Source organism: Vombatus ursinus, unplaced genomic scaffold (genome assembly GCF_900497805.2).
Source record: "Vombatus ursinus unplaced genomic scaffold, bare-nosed wombat genome assembly UNPS02014832.1, whole genome shotgun sequence".
Lineage (NCBI taxonomy): Eukaryota > Metazoa > Chordata > Mammalia > Diprotodontia > Vombatidae > Vombatus > Vombatus ursinus.
In genome coordinates, this window is record NW_020954610.1 from 17,984,164 (window position 1) to 18,003,939 (window position 19,776).

At 36.8% G+C, this 19,776-nt stretch overlaps 1 protein-coding gene across 3 annotated transcripts in view; it reads left to right on the top strand.

The window, feature by feature from the left end:
* KIAA1958 (KIAA1958 ortholog) overlaps positions 1-19,776 on the top strand; it is a 222,300-nt gene that overhangs the window by 167,080 nt on the left and 35,444 nt on the right. Inside the window, exon 3 of one of the 3 annotated variants that reach the window (XM_027839528.1) lies at positions 11,936-12,019. The exons of 1 other annotated variant lie outside the window; for it this stretch is intronic. In XM_027839528.1, coding sequence (XP_027695329.1) covers positions 11,936-12,019 — 84 coding nt within the window. Of the gene's footprint in view, positions 1-11,935; positions 15,439-19,776 lie in introns of those variants that run through there. One more of the 3 variants, XM_027839526.1, reaches the window with a different exon arrangement.

Sequence of the window (19,776 nt, forward strand, 5' to 3'; positions counted from 1 at the left end):
TATCAACGTCTCCTCTAAAACTTGTTGCCTAATACTCCATGAAAGGGGAACAGAAGGGAACAAGCAGTTAGTATGTTCCTACGTACCAGGCACTGTGCTAAGTAAGCACTTTGTCATTTGATCCTGATGAGTCCTGATGAGGGCGGAGTACAGCCAGATAGCCACCTTCCTTGTTCTGTGTGCTTTCCTGTAGACTCAGGTAAAAGAGTACTTGGGACATCGAGGTGGGGCAGTGTTTAGAGTGCTGGGCCTGGAGACAGGAAGACTCCTCTTCCTGAGTTCAAATCTAGCCTCAGACACTTAGCAGTTGTGTGACTCTGGACAAGACACTTCACCTTATTTGCCTCAGTCTCCTCATCAAAATGAGCTGGAGGAGGAAATGAGAAACTACTCCAATATCTTTGCCAAGGAAACCCCAAACGGGGTCACAAAGAATCAGACATGACTGAAAACAGCTCAACAGTAACAAAAGAACACTTTGCCTTCTGTTGTCCCTGGATGATTTTAATTAGCATTGAAAATTTCTCCTGGACCTCTGGCAGCATCCCTTACAGCACCAAGGTACCATAGAGCATTCCACCTCCCAACTTTGGGCATTTTCACTGACTATCCCCTATTCCTGGAATGCTCTCCTTCCTAGTCTCCACCTCCTGCTTTCCCTGGCTTCCTTTAAGTGCCAGCTAAATTCCTACTTTCTACAAGCAGCCTTTCTCATTCCCCCTTAATGACAATACCTTCCCTCTGTTGATTATCTCTAACTTATCCTGTATATGTCTTGATTACACATAATTATTTTCATGTTATCTCCCCCATTCGATTCTGAGCTGGGACTATCTTTTCCCATTCTTTTTTATCACCAGTACTTAGTACATTGCCTCATATATAGTAGGGGCTAACTGAATAACTGGAAATGACTGTTAAAAACCTATTAGATCTCCCTGCTTTGCAAGGTGTCACTCTCTGCTAGAGATAGTTATCATGGAATTAACAAAAGGTAAAGTGGCCCTTTGTCAAATTTTGGCTTCTACTTTAAATTTTGCAAAGTACTTTATTATCTCAGTTGCTCCTCATAACAAGTCTGTATGGTTTGTCAAACACTATAATGTCCATTTTACAGACGAGGAAAACAAGGCTCAGAAAAGTTATATGATTTACACAACTAATATATGTCAGAGATGGTATTTGAAGCCAGGTTCTTCTTTACTCCAAGGTAAACACTCCTTAGCAGGCCTCATTGTCTCCCTCTTGACCTTTATTCATAGCACATTAGACACCTACCATAAAAATAAATTAATGAACACTCAAAAAAAATTTGGCTTCTAAATCCCAGACTTTAAGTCAGTGACTTATTTAAACACTTATTAGGTGTGATTAGTGTATTTAGTATACTTAAGAGTGTGTAAGACTGCACCCTATTGTCTAAATAAATTTTATTTTAGATCAATATGGATATACAGGAAAAATAGCTTTTCTACAAAGTAAATTTCAAAGAAATGAATGAGCTTAACCTTTGTCACACAGTAAGGTTCTCTGGCTCTTGTAGAGTCTTTTTTAGCTTAGTTCACTTGTTTACCAATGTCTGGTTTTCTAGGCTCTCCATCATAGGTTATACTCTCCTTGTTCAGTCTTATTTCCCACTATTCTCCAGACTGATGTTGGGTTGCACTCTCCTCACCATTACCTGTTTACCCTCACCATTTACCTGTTTCTTCTGCCTTAAACTCCTTGTTGATAATGTTCCCCAATCCTCCTCCCACACTGACCTAGAATTGCCCTCATCTCCACTTCTGCCCATACAAATTCAGCCATTCTCTGTTCCTGATGTATTCTTAAGTGGATTTTAGATTGTGCTGAAGAACTCTTAGTGACTGGAGCCCTTGAAGTTTTATCAGTGAGATGTTCAAGAAGTTCCCTTTAAGTAAGCATGGTGACTTTGCATCTGCCCTTGGCCCCTGATTCAGACACTCTATTTTGCTAATCTGGGGAATGAGTCTAGGACACCATTCGGTAGATGGGTAGACAGGAGATCTAGCATTCTTTGGACCCTTTTAAAACTCAAAAGGTCCTCCTGGCCAAAGAGGGGGGAAAGATTTTGCCAAGGCTGAAGCCCAGGCTTCTCTACCTTCCCTTACTCTCCTTCTCCCAGCCCCATCCCTGGCAATTATGTTTACTCCAATTTCAGGAAAGATAGATAAACTGAGAACAGGAGAGAGCAATTTTACAAAAACAATGAAAAGAGAGTATCCAGGAAAAGAAGGCAGTCATTTGTTTCAAATGCAAAAGAGAAGTCTGGAAGGATGAAGACTGAGAAAAGACTATCAAATGTGACAATTAAGTGTTCATTGGTAACTTTGGAGTGAGCAGTTTCAGTTGAGTAATAAATTGCAAAAGGTTGAAGAGTGAGTGAGATAGGAATGGAAGCAATGAATATAGACAGCTTTTTCTAGGAATTTGAGAAGAGGAGGAGAGATAACAGGATAATTACTCAAAGTTGGTAGTATTCCAGGATTCGGTTTTAGTAAAGGATGAGTGGCTAAAAAATGAGGGTTTGAGAGAACTATGTAGAGCTGAATGGGTTAACTATAGGGTAAAGCTTAGGAAGGGACAAAAGTACAACCTGAGATGAAAGATTAGAGAGCACACTGAGAGTTAAGAATAAGTTTGGGAAAGAGGAAGGTATAACATAAGAGGAAGGTAGTTGACTTGGTGGAGAGAGCGCTGGGCCTGGAGTCAGGAAGACGTGAGTTTGGATGTGATCTCAGACACTCGCTAGCTGCATGACCCTGGGCAAGTCACTTAACTTCTGTTTGCCTTAATCCACTGGAGAAGGAAATGGAAAACCACTCCAATATCTTTTGCTAGGAAAACTCCATGGACAGTATGGTCCACAGGGTCATGAAGAGTCAGACATGACTGAATGACTGAACAAGAAGGCATAACATAAATAGTTTGTTCAGCAAAACATAAATATTCTTCTAATTGGGAAAGATAATTGAGAACTAAAGCATTTGGACATGTTGTTAAGTGCTTGTATTGTTGCCAGAGGCAGATGCTTTAGTAAAACTATAAAAGGTACATGATGGTTTAGAATTTTTTTTCTCGATACTGCAGAAATTGATACAAATTGAGTGTGAGTTTAAATGTACTATAAACATCCATTCAGCAGCTATGTATTAAATTCTTACTATATGTACAACATAACTATGTCATAACTATAGCCAAGTTTATACTCTAGTAGGTGAGTGTAACCCAAATATACTATAACTACACAATAACTACTCAACTAAACAGTTTCAGTGTATATTATGTGCCAGGTGCTGGGGATGCAAAGACAATAATGAAAAAGTTCCTGTCCTCAAGAAGCTTATAATCTATTTTGTGTGTAATAGACTTGAAGAATATAAGGGAGGTTCCAAATACTATGCCACATGAAGAAGCTCCCTCCACCAATGCAGGTCAGCAGCAGCTTTTCTGCAATGTACAGTTGCAGCAGGTCCTAGAACATGTAGGTATTAAGTGAGTTGTCATTGGTATGAATGTATGTGGGAGCCAGCTTCTCCTGGCTTCAGGATTCTTTATCCATTATTCCATTCTGCCTCTCAAAAATTGTTAAGGCCTCATAAATTACAGGCAACCAAGATAATCACTAATTCTGAGAAGCAAGGTAGTGTAGTGGATAGAGTCAGGGCAATTTGAGTTCAAATCCAGCCTCAGATACTTACTAGCTTTGTGACCCTGGGCAAATCACTTAACCTCTCTTTGCCTCAGTTTCCTCATCTATATAATTGAGGTAATACTAGCATTTACCTCTTAGGGTTGTTGTGAAGATCCAGTGAAAATAGTTCTTAACACAGTGCCTTGGGACATAGTAAACACTATATAAATGTTAGCTATTATCATCATCATCAACAACATTAATTCATTTATCCATTCAACAAGGTTATTGTGTATCTACTGTGTAGTCCCTTAGCTGGGTTCTAGAGGAAATACAAAAACAAATGAATTGTGGTCTTTGCTTATAGTCTAATATAGGAAATAAGACATGTACAAGTAATTATAATACACAGTAGAATGTGCCAAGCACCTTGAAAATCCTAAGGGAATTTGTAGGCGATAGATGTTACTTTTAGTTGGGGAGAACAGAGGTTTCATGAAATAGGTTATATTCAAACTTAGCTTTTGAGAATTTGAATAAGCAGAAATATTGGAGGGGAAGAAGGAATTCCAAGCTTAGGAAATAGCTTGTGCAAAGACATAGACATGGAAAAGTGAAGGCTGTGTTCAGGATATGGCAAGTAAATTAGCTTGTGTGGAAGGCTTTGATTAACATTAGAGTAAGGAAATTGGATTCTGTTCAGCAGGCAGGGGGAAACCATTAGAACTTTTTGGGCAAGGAAGATGACATAATCTGAGTCATACTTTTGGAAGAGATATCTGGAAGCAATGTGTAGGGTGTTTTAGTGGGAGGATAAGAATAATACTAATGATGATAACTGCCACTTATATAATGCTTTAAGGTTTGTATAGCATTTTACAATCATTATTATTATTATATATTCACAACAACCCTGGGAAGTAGATACTTTTATCCCCATTTTACAGATGAGGAGTCTGAGGCTGACAGAGATTAAGTGATTGACTGTGGGTCACTGAAAGAGTAAATACCAGAGGCCAAGGTCTTCCTGATACCAAGTCCAGTGCCCTATCCTCCATGCCACTTGGAGGAGACAGGTTTGAGGTATGACAACCAACCAGAACAATATTATAGTAGTACTCATGGTATGATATTGAAGTATTGACAAATAGATATTGAATTTGAAGTCATAGGATCTGAACTACTTGGGCAAATCAATTAACCTCTCAAAGTTTAAATTTCTTTATCTCTAAGATGATGGAATTGGAGTAGATGACCTTTAAGATTCCTTAAACCTTCAGATCTGAGGTCTTATAATCCTAAATGAGAGTAATGTCAATGGTAAATGAAAAGAAGTGGAGGAATGGACTTAATTGATTGGATATGGAGTCAAATGAGAGATGAGTTAAAGATGGCACTGAAGATTTAAACCTCAGAAAATCTTATGGAAGAGAATGTTGAAAACTAAAAAATAACTTTAAAAATTAAAAAGAAAAAAGAAAAATAAGATTTAAGCCTTGAAAGGATGGTGATGTTGAAAGAAATAGGGAAATTAGGAGGCACATTGTTTCAAACCCCCCCCCCCCAACAGGTATAGAAACTATTTAATCAATGTGCTATAGAAATCAGGAAAATAAGTGTTAAAATTCTGTCCTAAAAACAGTTTTTACTTGTCAACATGATTGTGCCCAATTAAGTATCTCCACCAGATAGTGCTGGTATCTCAAACTCAACATGTCCAACATGGAATTCCTTATCTTCTCACTTCCCACCTGCCCTTTCTTCAAATTTACCTCTTTCTGTTGAGGGCACTGCAGTTTTCCCAGGCACCCAGGTTCATAATATCATGGTCCTTCTTGGCTCTTCCTTCTTCCTCTTTTATGATCAGTGGCGGTTTTGTAGAAACTAAACCTCTCTACATGAAACTACAGAAGAACATTTACAAGTTAATCTCTCAACAACTATACAGGATGACAGTACTAAATGAGTACATAAATGTGAAAAGGTGCTCAGTAAAAGATAGCCAGTGGATAGGGGTGTGTAAGTAATCTTGGAAGGCTTTCTACAAGAGGTAGGTTTCAAAGAGGGATCTTAAGTGAGGCAAGGGACATGGATTGGTGATCAAGAAGAGACAGACATTCCAGGAAAAAAAAAGAACATTCAGAGATAGAGAGTTGAGGGCAAGCTAACTGCTTGGAAATTGACAATCGGAACCATAGAATAGTAAAGAGAAATATGGTTAATGAGGTTGAAGCATGAGGAATTGGGGAAGGAGGCTTGAATGTTAGTCTGAAGTTTAAATTTGATTTGAGAACCAATAGAAAAGACACTGTAGGTTTTTTGCAGGACAGTGAAATGCTTTAAAAAAGTGTTTCAGAAAGTTAATGTTAGCAGCTTTTTGTAGGGCAAACTACAGTGGTAAAGGGTTGAAATAAAAAAACTCTTTACCTGTATAGTTTTCTAGTATAAGTTGATGACATTAATGGTTATGGAATGTAAAAAAAAAAATTTCAGCAGAAGGAGGGTCATCTAAAGAGGTCTTAATTTATAGGTAAATCCACATTTGCTACTGCTATGTAGAGAATTTCTCCAACTCTTCTTACTTTTATCTAAATACATAGCAGTAGTGTATCTAATGGCAGTGAACATCAATAGCTTCTACAGTAGTAATGTAGTAGTTGGGGTATGGTGGAGCCAGGTGGGAATCAAAATGTTCTGGATGGGAGACAGAAGTAGAGATGTACATATGAAAAGTTTTTCAGCTCCTAGTCTGAACACACTGGAGAGTTTGTCCGTTCCAATATACACTGAGACTTTGTGGTTTTAACATTTTATAAGCACCTAATTGAGGGAAAAATTTATTCTGATAAGTACTTGTACTATTTAAAAAAAAACTTCATTTGTAATCATAAAACATCTGCCTTAGATGCAACAGGGTCTTCTTGGAACAGTTTTGTCATATTCAAGACTGCTTGGCTGCTTTCCCTAACTGCTTCATTCTGTCTTCTAGACCTTTGGGATCTTATCCAAATTCAGCTTTCTTTATACCATTTACTCCCTTGAAGATGCTAATCTGGAATGTCAGTGTTCTTAATACCAATTTCCAAGTTTCAGATGTCAGTGTCACAAGTTTGTTTATGCATTGGCAGCTTAATTCCCTGGGTTTGCTTGCTGAACCATATGCCTGGTTCATTCAGACAAAAAAAAATCTTTTCCACTTATATATGGATTTTTTTCATGCCAAAAACATTTTGATGATGCCAACATTGAAGAGCCAGTATAGATGCTGAAAAAATAGGCTATACTTCATTCAGTTTGCTACTGCAGTTTTGATTCATTACTGATAGATGTCCCCAAGATACATTGCAACTTATTCCTTCAAATACAAGATTCCTGGCATTGTTGGGAGTTATATTGATTTGATTTAAGCATGTAAACAAATAGATTTGAGCAATTTCTAACCCATTTACAAGTCATAATGCCAACATAATGTTAAGAACTCTATTTAAAATTGTTTTTCTTTCTAAACATATATTTAATCACCTTTTTAAAAACATGGTCATATTGTTCATTTTTGAGGGGGAACGGTTTGGTTTAAAAGCAGTGTTTCCTTTAACTTTTTTTCATTCTTTCCAGTTCATGGGGGTTACTGTAACTCAGAGGTCTCACATCACCTTCTTTCTTCTACTATTGAAAATAAATCTCCCAAAAAACAGAGTGGCTAAAATCCTGTATTTTTTTGCAAGAGGAAAGAGAATATTATCTTTGGTTTGTTTCATTTCTTTAAAAAATAACATATTTGGACTTAGCTAAATTTGGGGCTAGGTAGAAGGAGGAGAGGTGATGTCTAGGAGAGTCAGACTCGAAAACAAAAGAAACAGAAAAAAAATACTTAGAAGAGAGAAGACTTCTCTTTAGATGACCCTCCTCCTGCTGAAATTGTGTTTTTGCATTCCATAACCATTAATGTCATCAACTTATACTAGAAAAGTATAAAGGTAAATAGTTTTTTATTTCAACGCTTTACCACTCTAGTTCTCTCATTATCAATGCTGATAATGTTATTGTAGCAAGAGGTTAATCAACAAATATTAACTGAAGACTTATGGTAAGAGGATGAGTTGTAAAGCAGCAAAGGAACCAGGTCTACTTAGATACTCTCAACGTAAGAAAAAAAAAAGCCTTCCCTTCCCCAAAGTCAATTGGTAGGGGATCTGTGAACTTATTTTTAAATAAATATTTTGATAACTATATTTCTTTTTCTTCTGGTGACTTTCTTTTTGATAATTTGATTTCAGTATAATTGGTTTCCTTTGCAATAATGACAGCAATAATAAAAATACAAGCTAACATTTATATAGTGCTTACTATGTGCCACACACTGTGCTAAGCACTTTACAGTTATTAGCTCGTTTGATTATCCCCATTTTACAGATGGGGAAACTGAGACAAACAGAGGTCAAGTGCCTTGCTCAGGGTCATAGACTAGTAAGTGACTGACTCTGAATTTGAACTCAGGTCTTCCTGACTCCACTGTGCCACCTAGCTGCCCTAAGTATTTTATCTTATTAATTTAAAAACATTATTCTGAAAAGAGATCTATTGGCATCACTCAGTAATCAAAGGAGGTCCCAACACACACACCAAAAAACAAACAAAACAAAACAAACTTAAGAATTCTTCACAGAAAGTCTTGTAAATAGACTTATTTTTAATAAAGAGAGCACGGTATGGCCAGTCAGGCTGAACACTTGATAATATAGCTCCTGCCTAACTACTTGCCCCACCTCCTATTAAATCTCCTCCATGAGCATCTCTGACCTCCAGCTTAGTTATAAGGATTGCTACTTTTCCCAACAACAAAAGTTCTTAAATTCAGCCCTGCTGCAACAGTCCATCACAGCACGCCCAGCTCCCATTCTATAAAAGGATGTAACTCTCACCCAATGTCGTATATTTAGAGTTAGTAGGGACTTTGGAGATCTCCGAATTCAATGAATGCCCTCCTCAGCCTTTTTTGTTGTTGCTGTTCCAGACCCCTGATTTCATTGTGTAAGGAGCTCCTAAAGTCAAAACTATGTACAAAAACAGGAAATAGAAGCCTGCTAGTAATTTAGAGTAGTAGAGACTTAGTTGCCTGCAGCTGTGAGCAATTAAGTGAGTTGCCCTTGTTCACACAGCTAATATGTATGAGTCAGGGCTTGAACCCAGGGCTTCTGGAAGGCAAGGCCTACCCACTATTCATTACTTTAGTCCCCTCAAACTCACACAGAAACAGATCCTTCCAGACCTTATATTGACTTAGAAAACCTCAAACCAACATTATTTGTGTTGTATTGTATTTTTATTTATTTTATTAAACGTTTCCCAATTATTTTGTAATATTGTTAAGCTGATTTGTATTGGACAAGAGTTTGCCATCTTTACAACTATTCTATACTGCTTCTCTAAAAATTAAAATTTATAGCATTAATTATGAATAATCTAAATTCCTTTGCTAAAAGAAAGCTATAGCATGAATTAGAAAAATAAAAATCAGGGGCAGCTAGGTGGTGCAGTGGATAGAGCACCAGCCCTGAAGTCCGGAGGACCTGAGTTCAAATCTGGCCTCAGACCAAACACTTGCCACTTACTAGCTGTGTGACCCTGGGCAAGTCACTTAACCCCAATTGCCTAAAAGAAAAATCTACCAATATGTTGCTTATATAAAACATTTAATGCAAAAATATGAACAGATTAAAATTATGAGTGGTCTAAAATATATCATGCAATTATAAAATCTTCCAAAAAACAGGAGCAGAGGGAGAGGAGAAGAGGGAGAGGGGAGGAAGAAGAGGAGAGAGAGAGAAAATGAGAATCCTCTTCCTAATTCTGGAAGGGTTGTTGTGGGAGGCTCGAGGAAAGAAGAGAAGATTTGGAACAACCTCAGTAGGGAGTGGAAAAGAGAATCAGTAAAGGAGAAGTAAAATAATTGTCTTACTAAATAGAGGACTCAGATGAAATTAGATAATATAAATTTGTAGTGGACCCAGTTAGCTTTGTTTCATTTTTTCTGACAGATAGGTTCAGACACATGTCAGTAGGAGTGGAGGAGGCAAGTAGTAGGAGTAATGAAGTTGGCAATTGCCAAAACACTATTCACCTGTAAACTCAGTATGCATCAACAGTGTGACATAGCAGCCAATAAAAAGCTTATGCAATTTTAGACTTATGATATCCAGAATTAGGAAAAGGATTCTCTGTCTCTGTCCTTCCCTCCCTCCCCCCTCTCTTTCTCTCCCTTCTCTCCCTCTTTCTCCTTTACACCTTTCACTCTCTCCCTCTCTTCCTTTTCTTCTCTTCCTCTCCTCGACCTCAATCTGAAGTATTATATTCATCTTTGGAAACTATATTTTCAAAGGGATGTTGAAAAGTAGGAGTTTGTCCATAGGAGAAGGTGGTGAGGGGCCCCAAAATTATTCCATGAGGATCATAATCTTCACATTTTAAAGGGCTGCTATACCTAAGAGGGGCTAGTTTGATTTGCTTGGCCCCAGAGAGCAGAACCAAAAATAATAAATACAAGTTGCAGAAAGGCAGTTTTTGGTCCAAAATAAGGAAAAGCTTCTTACCTGTCTACTTAGGGATTCAGAAGCTTTGGGAGATAGTAAATTTCCCATCAGCTGTCAAAGTTATTTCCTGTTCAGATATGGGACACACTGGATGACCTTTGAAGTCTCTTCTAACTCTAAAATAATATAATTTAAGAAAATTTACTTTTAGATTACAGCTGTTTCAGCAGCACTTTGCCTTCCTACTCTCATAGTTTATAATAATGGCCTTTTAGCCCAGCATAACATTTTCCCAAATAACACAACATAAATTTATCCTAATTGTTGCCTGAATAATTTCATTTTAAATATCTTTTAAATTTTAATATGTACACCTCTTACTAGTCAATAGGGTATACTTTTTCTCTTAATATTTCAATTTCCAGTTTTTACTTCGTTTATTCTTGATAGTGTCAGAATATAATAATAAGTGGTTTTTATTTTCTTAATCTTGGGGAAATTCTGCTTCTTTAATTAGAATATTTTTGTTCTATGTCATTATATATTTTAAATAGAATTAAATAAACTATTACAAAAAGAATCAGCCAGAATGGAGGTAGTGGTAGAGAGCAGATCCTACAGTCATGAAGACCTATTCAAGTCCTGCCTTTGACATACTGTCCATGTAACATTGGTAAGTCACTTCTCAGTGTACTGGGAAAGTGACTTTAGGTTGCAGAGCAGGTGCAGATCAGCATTGTGTCCTTACAGGACACAGAAATCAAAGGTTTGGGCTACATTCTAATGAAATCACAGGTTTGAGTTCCTTGCATCCCTAAAAAGGTATGGAGGAAAATTTAAATCATTTAAGTATCATGGCACAAAAATGACTAAATAGAGTGGGTGATTTCTATGTTATACAGAATAGCATTGATTGACTCCCATCAGTGTTATATAGAAATTGTATAGGAACTTAGAAAAATAATAGAATCCCAATGAAGTCATGATACCTTACTGCCTCTTACATAGAAATTTGATGATAACATTAATTGAAATTTTATGTTGCCTATGATATTTAGCTTTATTACCCTCTAAAGGTGAAATTCCAAATATTTTTGTCATGGGTTATAAATCCCGCCTGACGTTGAAATATGGTCCCTGGATAAGCTACACATCTTCATATTGGTTTGAAAGAGCAAGCTATGGATTACGTACTGTGAATTTCTGTTTGCTCAGTTTTAAATCTCTAATGTTTATTTTTAAAATAAGAAATAAAATAGGTTTGCTTTAATTAACAAAAAAAAATGGAACCAGTACCACCTCTGGTTTCACAAATGAAGCGATACCTAATGGGTTTATCTCCTTTAATTGGGGCCCCTGCACACCGCAGTGGAATAAAAATTAATTCTTCTATTCCCATTTGTCACAAAGTGAAGACTTCCTCTAATCTCAGACTTTCCACAAATCTCCATGTACTAAACTGGGTGCCAGTGACATAAGAAGCTCAGTTTGATAATTTTTGGCCATACTCTCGTACATCATTTGTGAAACTGAAGTTGGCTTTTCAAACGTGAGAAAGGTATGTAAATAGTGCTTTCCAATGCTCTTTGTGAAATTGATTCTTTTTTTTCTTTTTCTTATTTGTTTATAAAAGGAAATTTTATTTGGGAGTATCTCATATACATTGTTTGAACTCACCATCACCTTTTCTATTCCCCCTTCTCTCCACTTTCCCTCCCCTACCCCACCCCCTCCCTCATATTTGTTGCAGACCAGGATGAAAAAGCAGCTGATCTCAGCAGGGAACAGAATGAGAAAACTATCCGAAGTACTCAGACTGCTCTTCGAAATTTCCGGGAGTTCCTCATCTCTAAATATCCTTCTGAAACAAGGGAAATTTATGTCATTCCTTGCAAGGAACTGGATGACTATCTTGCATCTTTCTTTGTTGATGCCAGGCAGAAAGATGGGTCTGAGTATGAGCCAAACAGCTTGGCTAATTACCAGTGTGGTTTGGAGAGGTACCTCAAAGAGCACAGGTATGGCTACAGTATCACAAGGGATAAGGAATTCAAGAGGTCCCAAGAGGCCCTGAAACAAAAGCAAATTGAGCTCCGGTGCAAAGGTAAAGGAAACAAACCACATAAATCCATGAAACTCACCTTTGCTGATGAGCTCATTCTACGCAAAAGGGGATTGTTGAGCCGATATAACCCCGAAGGGCTGCTCAACCTTGTCTGGCTCAACAACACTAAAGCTTTTGGACACTGTACAGGCTTTCACGGATCCACCTTGAAATGGGGTGATATCCGGCTCCGAGTAACTGAGACGGGCTTAGAATATTTGGAGTGGATGGGCCAGGACACTGGTGACCTGAACACCAAGACCAAAAGAGGAGGAACTGACTCCAGAGTGTATGCTACTCAGCATGCTCCCCAGACCTGCCCGGTGCAAGATTACAAAGAGTATGCTCAGCGGAGGCCCCCAGCCATGCGGTATGAGGATGCCCCATTTTATTTATCCATCAAGCCTGTAGTAAACCTGGCTGCGCTCCATTGGTACAACTGCCAGGCACTGGGCAAGAATAAACTGGCCAAGATGGTGAAAACAATGTGTGAGAAAGGCAACATCCCTGGCAGGAAAACCAACTTCAGTGTGTATCAGAGTTGCAGCACTCTCTCTGAAGCACAAAGCAACCAGCTAGTGCTGATATGTAACAATTTAAGCCAGCAAGCTGCCCAGTCCATGGCTAGCCACTCCAGTAGTGGCAATTTCATAGTCTCTGCCTCATATGATTCTTCCTCAGACACCACTTGACTACTTCAGGGGCTTAAGCAGGACAATTTTGAGAATTCAGACTTAATTTTTTTGTGCCCAATAATACACATCAACTGTGATTGTCATGGGACTTCCTGTCCCATCCCCTTGTCCCGTCTTAACTAACTTTATAAAAATATAAATATATAATATATTTTTTTCTTTTTACAAATATTTCAATAGAGATAGTTTAGTATTACTAACATAGTATTTATAGGTTAGGACAAAATGAAAACTACTTATGGGTGAGTTATTAAAACTGTAGATTTTACACATGCAAAGTATATTCAGGCAACATAAGACAGAAAAGGAATTCTGGTTTTTTTTGAAACTTTACCCATGGAAATAGTGTGTCTCCCCACAAGGGCTGACTTCTCCATTCACTTAATCAATGATTTTCTTATTTTTTAAAATTATGTCCTAACCAAGAGGAGACAACATTGTCTCAGAGTGTTTTCATTATGCTTGTTTGTACTCAGTCACATCCAGGGATTGGGAAAGGGAAAAGGTATTGATACTTGAAACAGTCCCAAGTACTTTCATCCTTTTCTTTCTTTTTAATCTGTTGAGAATTTTGGTTCCTGTGGTCTATAGGAAAAGTCCAGTATTTTTACCTAGCACCTCTTCTTTTTCCTGTGATAAAGAGATTTATTTTGGAATACTTATATTGCTTTCAACAATATGCAAAGATGTCATGACAAAAAGACTGTTAATACAACTAAATTCTACTGTTGTAAAGTGAGTGCTGATTACCAGGGGCAGGTCTTTCTGACCTGTGAGAATGCAGTGTCAATTGCCCTATAATTATCGTTTTTTCCAGGTAACAAAACTTCAAATCTCTCCATAATCGGACTATGTGGAAGCTCACAATGGAGGATGATTGAAGGGGAAGGGTAATTATTTAAATTGTAGAAGAACTAACATGGGCAATAAGAAATCGTCCTCTTGCAAATGAAAATCCTGAACACCTCCCCACAACCACTACCCCGTCATTAAAGTTTGGTAACACTTGCTTTGATTTTCATCCACTTTACCTGACCACCTAGTTGAAATAGAAGAATAATTGACAGCTAAAACTTTTCAGGTTGTACCATTTTTATTACCAGACATATTTGAATTTAAAGCAGCTTCTTAAATAAATTTCTTCTATATTAAATGTGAGAGCATTCTTTATCAAGAGTAGTTTGTGAATATTGCTCTTTCTTAGCTTTCCGAGGATTACACGTTTCGACTTTTGAAGCTTGTGATTAGACCAAGTCAGAATATGTAAGATACTTTAAAGCCAAACGAACATAGGGAAATCCCAACCCAGGGTAGCGTTTAAAAATAAGAAACCAAAAACACAAAGCCATTTTCTCAGTATGACACTGTAGCTTAGCAGATGTAGCAACACATTAGATCCAAAGCTAGTTTGCCTTGGCAACTGTCTTGGGCATTTCACTAGTAGAGAAATGTCTGTTCTTCAAGACAGCTTTATAACTGATATCAGTTATATAGAGCTTATTGGTACTTTCTGTATTTATTTAGTGTAATTCCAGGGAAAAGTCTCCTCATTGGCTTGGCTTTCCTTTCTGTTACTAAGCCAGAATTGATCATAATAATTAAGAACTCCTGTGACAGAAGCCCCGTTTCCCCCCCCCACTTTTTCTCTATACCTCTAACTCATGGACTTGCCTTATATGGGGTCACGTCCTTCCTGGCAGACAGCTAGAATGGCAATTCTGGCATTGACATTGTTGAGCTTTCTGTTTTTTTCTAATGATATTTTTGGCTGTTTCTTAAAGGGGGATTGAGAAGAAGGGATAGAAGACTTTGCAAAGATCAGCTTTTGCTTTAATTACTAAGTACTGCCATATTGTACTGTAATACTCTGTGTAGATACACCTTTTGGTGTTTGAGGGCAGAGACTCACCAGAGATGTCTGCATAGTTACATAAACATATAAAGAAGGACTGAGGCTTAGTAGTAATGGTGGGTAATATTTTTAATGCTATCCCCAGCCTCCTCGTAGCCATCAGTATTTCTGTTCATTCTGAACTAGTTTCCCTTTTCTGATTAATTTCACCAAATTCTTCTGTTCTACCTTTTCCTCTATGTTATGCTTAAGAATTGCCCTTTCCTCTAGGAAGTTTTATGAGTGGCTTTTGTTTTTATATCACAATCATTTATGGATATCTCCCACCAAGGCCCACTCCTCATCCCTAGAAAATGAACTATCTCTCATAAGGAAAAAAAAAAAGTTAGACAAAAAGAAAAAACCTGACTAAGAGACCATTTCTGAAAATGTATGCAACATTCTACACTCATAGTCCCCCACATCTTTGCCAAGAGCAAGGAGGTATATTTCTTTATGTATTCTCCAGGAACATTGTTGACTTTTTCCTTACTCAGATTTCAACTTCCTTTTAGTGATCTTTTTATTTACAGTGTTGCAATCATTGTGTATATTGTTCTCATCCTGCTTATTTCATTCTGCATCAGTTCATGCAAATCTTCTGATGGTTCTCTTATTTCCTAATATTTGTCATTTTTTACTGCATAATATTTCTCTGCATTCATAAATCACAGTTTGTTCAAGGCTGACCCATTTTAAATGGGTTACCTCTAAAATAAAAGGAAATACTTCTATGAAAGCACTTAAAAACTCATGTAATTGTGGATTTATATTTGCATGTTCACAACGCTGATTTAGCCTAAACATCTTATGTGGGTTCATGTTGTGGTTTTTGTGGCATGTTATGTTTATCCTGATGAATAAATAAATCTTGCAAATGACAAGCAAACCCAGATGCATTGCAAGAAAAGTCCCATTTATGATGTTCATTGAGGTGCTAAATGAACCAGACAAAAAAAAATCCATCCTGGTTAATCTTGTCATAATTTAGATTTGTTCAATTGCATCAAAACTTCAATTTAAAGCATCACTTTTTTTTTTTTACCTAAGATGATTATAAAGAACCTTTCAAATGGTATTAGTGAAGTCACACCAAATGGGAACATTGCTGCCTTGAGTAAAAAGTCTCCTTTCTAGCAAAGGAGTTGGGAGGAACACTAATTATAAGCTGTTCAGTTCTGGAAAAGGCTGTTTATTTCCTATTACCTTGAGGTTTCTATCCTAAGTAATACTGTAGAGGAAAACCCTTACACTGTAAAATACTGCTGAAAGATACAGTTCAGAAGATTTGTAATTTAAGTAATTTTTAAAGAACTGTGTTTGTTCCATGGCAGAGGTATGTTCAATAACCATCAACAACCATGTATGTCTTAGCTAAATCAAATTCATCACACAAGGGATTTTTTTTAATGTATTATATTTGCTACTCAGCTCTACCATTCAACTTTCTTAAAGCCAATTTAAAGAAGATTCACATCAAACCAAATACCACTTTATCTTCTGTGTTCTGAAAAATTAGCACAGAAAACACTGATATATGATCCCACACAATGGTAACCATTTCAAATACTAAATATTTTTCTACACTAATGTCTTCCATAGTCTTTTATTTGAAAGGCTATTCCACCCATAATGAAATTGGCTTTTTTAGTATGGTGAGATATGGAGAGACATGATGACCTCTACTAAATTATAGCAGACAATCCCATAGTACAAACAGTGCCCCCGAAGCTACATCCTTGTAAAGTTCACCTTCTCAGTTCAAAAAGTAAAGTATTGTACTCTGTGTCCACTCACATGAATGTCATTTTCACGTTGGCACAAGTAGAGAGACTTGCTTTTATTTGACTCCATAACATTCTATGTACATATTTGCAAGTATTTGAATGGAATATCCATATGTTTGATTCCTATACTTTCATCTTATGTTTATTTGAAGAACTTTGTACTGAAAAACCTGAACACATGGATTCTAGTGTGTAGGTTTTAAGAAAACATTTAAGAATGAGAGAAGGAAATTTTTATGTTCTGTATATGTCCTGAGAAGTCTTCAAATGTCTAATTTGGTCCTTTGACTCCATATTTATGTTTCAGGTTGCATTTCTCATGCTTTCTAGTTCAGAATATGACTTTGAAAAGAGTTTAATTCTACAAACCAGACTAAATTATGTTGAATCACATTTTGGGGGTTTGCTTAAATTTTTCTACAGGTGAATAACCAAACTTTTAAGAATTATTGAAAATCAATTGATGTTTTGGCATTGAAGGAATTTCCTAACATTTAAAACTGTTTAAAAATGGAGTAGATCACCTCCTGAATTTAAATAGAGGCTAGACGATCAGGGAAATTATAGAATGGATTCCTTATTAATACTACAAGGAGGGTCTTGTACTAGGTGGATATTTAAGGTCCCTTCCCACCCTTAAGATTTTCTATGATTCCACAAATCATAGAATAGCCTTTGGTTATCATGTTACAAGGCACACGATCCACTAGTCTATCTAAAATGCCATTAGTTTATGTATTGTTAAATGAATGAACTGTATTTTATACAGTTCTTTAATGAGATGCATAAAATTATATCTGAGATAGGCTCACAAAAATAGAATTTGTTGCTACTATTTAATATGAAATAGTGAAGATTTATGTTACTTTGTTTTGACTATTTTTTTAAATGGGCCCTTTTATATGGATTTATTTTTGTATTTTTCTTTGCTATTTTGATCAACATATGGAGAAGTCTCTGGAGAAGTATTCATATGAATAATTACATTTGGCATCTCAACAAGGCCCTTCTTCAGGCATCCACATTTACCCTCATTTAACATGAAGAAAGGTGATGGTTTTTTCCCCCATATTCAGGTATCCAAATAATTCATGAAGTAAAGTACTATTCCATTACTGTGTGTGCTAATGATGTGCTTACCTATACTCATTACCAAATTATGTCAGTGTCAAGTTCAATTCATGTACAGCTGTTACTTACCCCGAGTCAAAGTTGTTCAAATGACCAATAGTAGAGGATGACTGAGATCTTATGGAAAAGTGCTTAAACCTATTACCCCAAATAAATAGCATTCCAGATGCCAAATAGCTAAAGAAAAGTAGTCATATCTTTATATTATCATTCCTGGGGAGCTTAGGTTGGCAGAGAAACAGTATAACATCTAACTTTCGCTAAGAAATTCAGTTTTTTAGCATCCTTTAGCACTGTGAAATAAATCTCATTTAATGCTGCATTATCCATTTTCCCATGGAATAGGGGAATACTAAATTTATTGTACTTTACCCATCCATCCCTACCACTTTCTTAGCAAAGGGGGATAAAGAGGAAAGGTGACAGCATGCGGTTTTGCAGCTATTCAGTTGCATGAGCCATAAGTATTCTAATTCAAATACTTGTGATTTATATAAGACCTGTTTAGAGGAGATTACCATTTTTTGGTTAATTTTCTTAATATTACTGTGTGGTGTACTTAAGAGAAGTCTGATGAAATCTTAGTAAATATCAGGTCAATTATATTTTCAGGAAATTGTGTGTTAGCCAAAATTCCCATAGACTATTCTGACATAGGCAGTAATGTTACTTAGCCTGTAGGTGTAATGCAATTAAATTACTGTGGTGAAGCTTTTTTCTTTTCATTTCTTTGGTGGGGGGCGCAAGGAGAAGGGCTCAAACTGATGTTTTCATTGGCCCATCCATGCTAATTAACAACGTCTGCAATATCTTTTTAGACAATTCCAAGGGTCACTGAGAAGTTAAGTGATTTGCCTTTGGTCACATGGCTATTAAGTAGCAGAGACAGGTCTCAAACCTAAGTATCCCTTACCCCAAAGACATGAATAATAGCTAGCATTTATACAGTGCTTTAAAGTTTTTGCAAAGCACTTTACATATATTATCTCATTTCATCCTCACAATAACCCTGGAAGGTAGGTGCTATTATTATTCCCATTTTACAGATGAAGAAACTAAGGCACACAGGGTCAAGTGATTTGCCCAGGGTCACACAGCTGGTAAGTTAAGTGTCTGAGACCCCATTTGAACTCGTCTTCCTGACTCCAGACCCAAGACTCTATCTATTGTACCACTTAGCTGCCTCTATTCTCTCTACCATGCTTCTTCTCCAAGATCAACTTATGAAATCAAATTAAATCAGCAAAATATTTATTGAACATTGCTAGACTCAGTGAGGTATTCAAAGAAGAAAGACTGCGACAATGTTCCTGCCCTCAAATAGTTACAATAGTTAATTTGTATTTGAGAGAATAATGTAGAACAGCATATGCCAAAACAAAGTGTTTTATCTAATTTGACATTGTTTATGCACATTAACTCATTAAAAATTCATTGCATAATTTGTTCATTTGTGGAAGACACTATGATACTACTGCCTCAGCCAGGAATTTGACTTCCTTTTACTCTTATTCCAATGAATAAATCACACACATGATAAGCAAACTAAGAAATACATAATTAGACCACTTGGAGGGAGGGAGGATGTCTTATTTCTTAAATATCTAGAAATTATACCACCACCTCTTTTATGTGCATATATTCATTACACCCTAAAGACATACAAATATTGCTGGTTGTCCTTTTCTGAGAGTGGAGTGCTAGGGAGTCAATGGACCAGGCAAGAGACTATCCTCATTCCTAATGCCAGGGAGAGAGGTCCCCAAAGCAATAAAATTGGCAGCATTCCTTAACTTGATATACAATCCAGTTCATTGATCCCCTGATTCTAGATCCAACACCTTCAAGATGACTTGTGCAGTTTGTTAGCAAACCAGAGTTGCTATAATTTCATGCTCCAGTAATATGGAGACTTTTTAAAGAAATGAGAACGAGAACTTAGCAAAGGGTTAATAGAAACTGGGGTTGGGGATGGAGAGATAG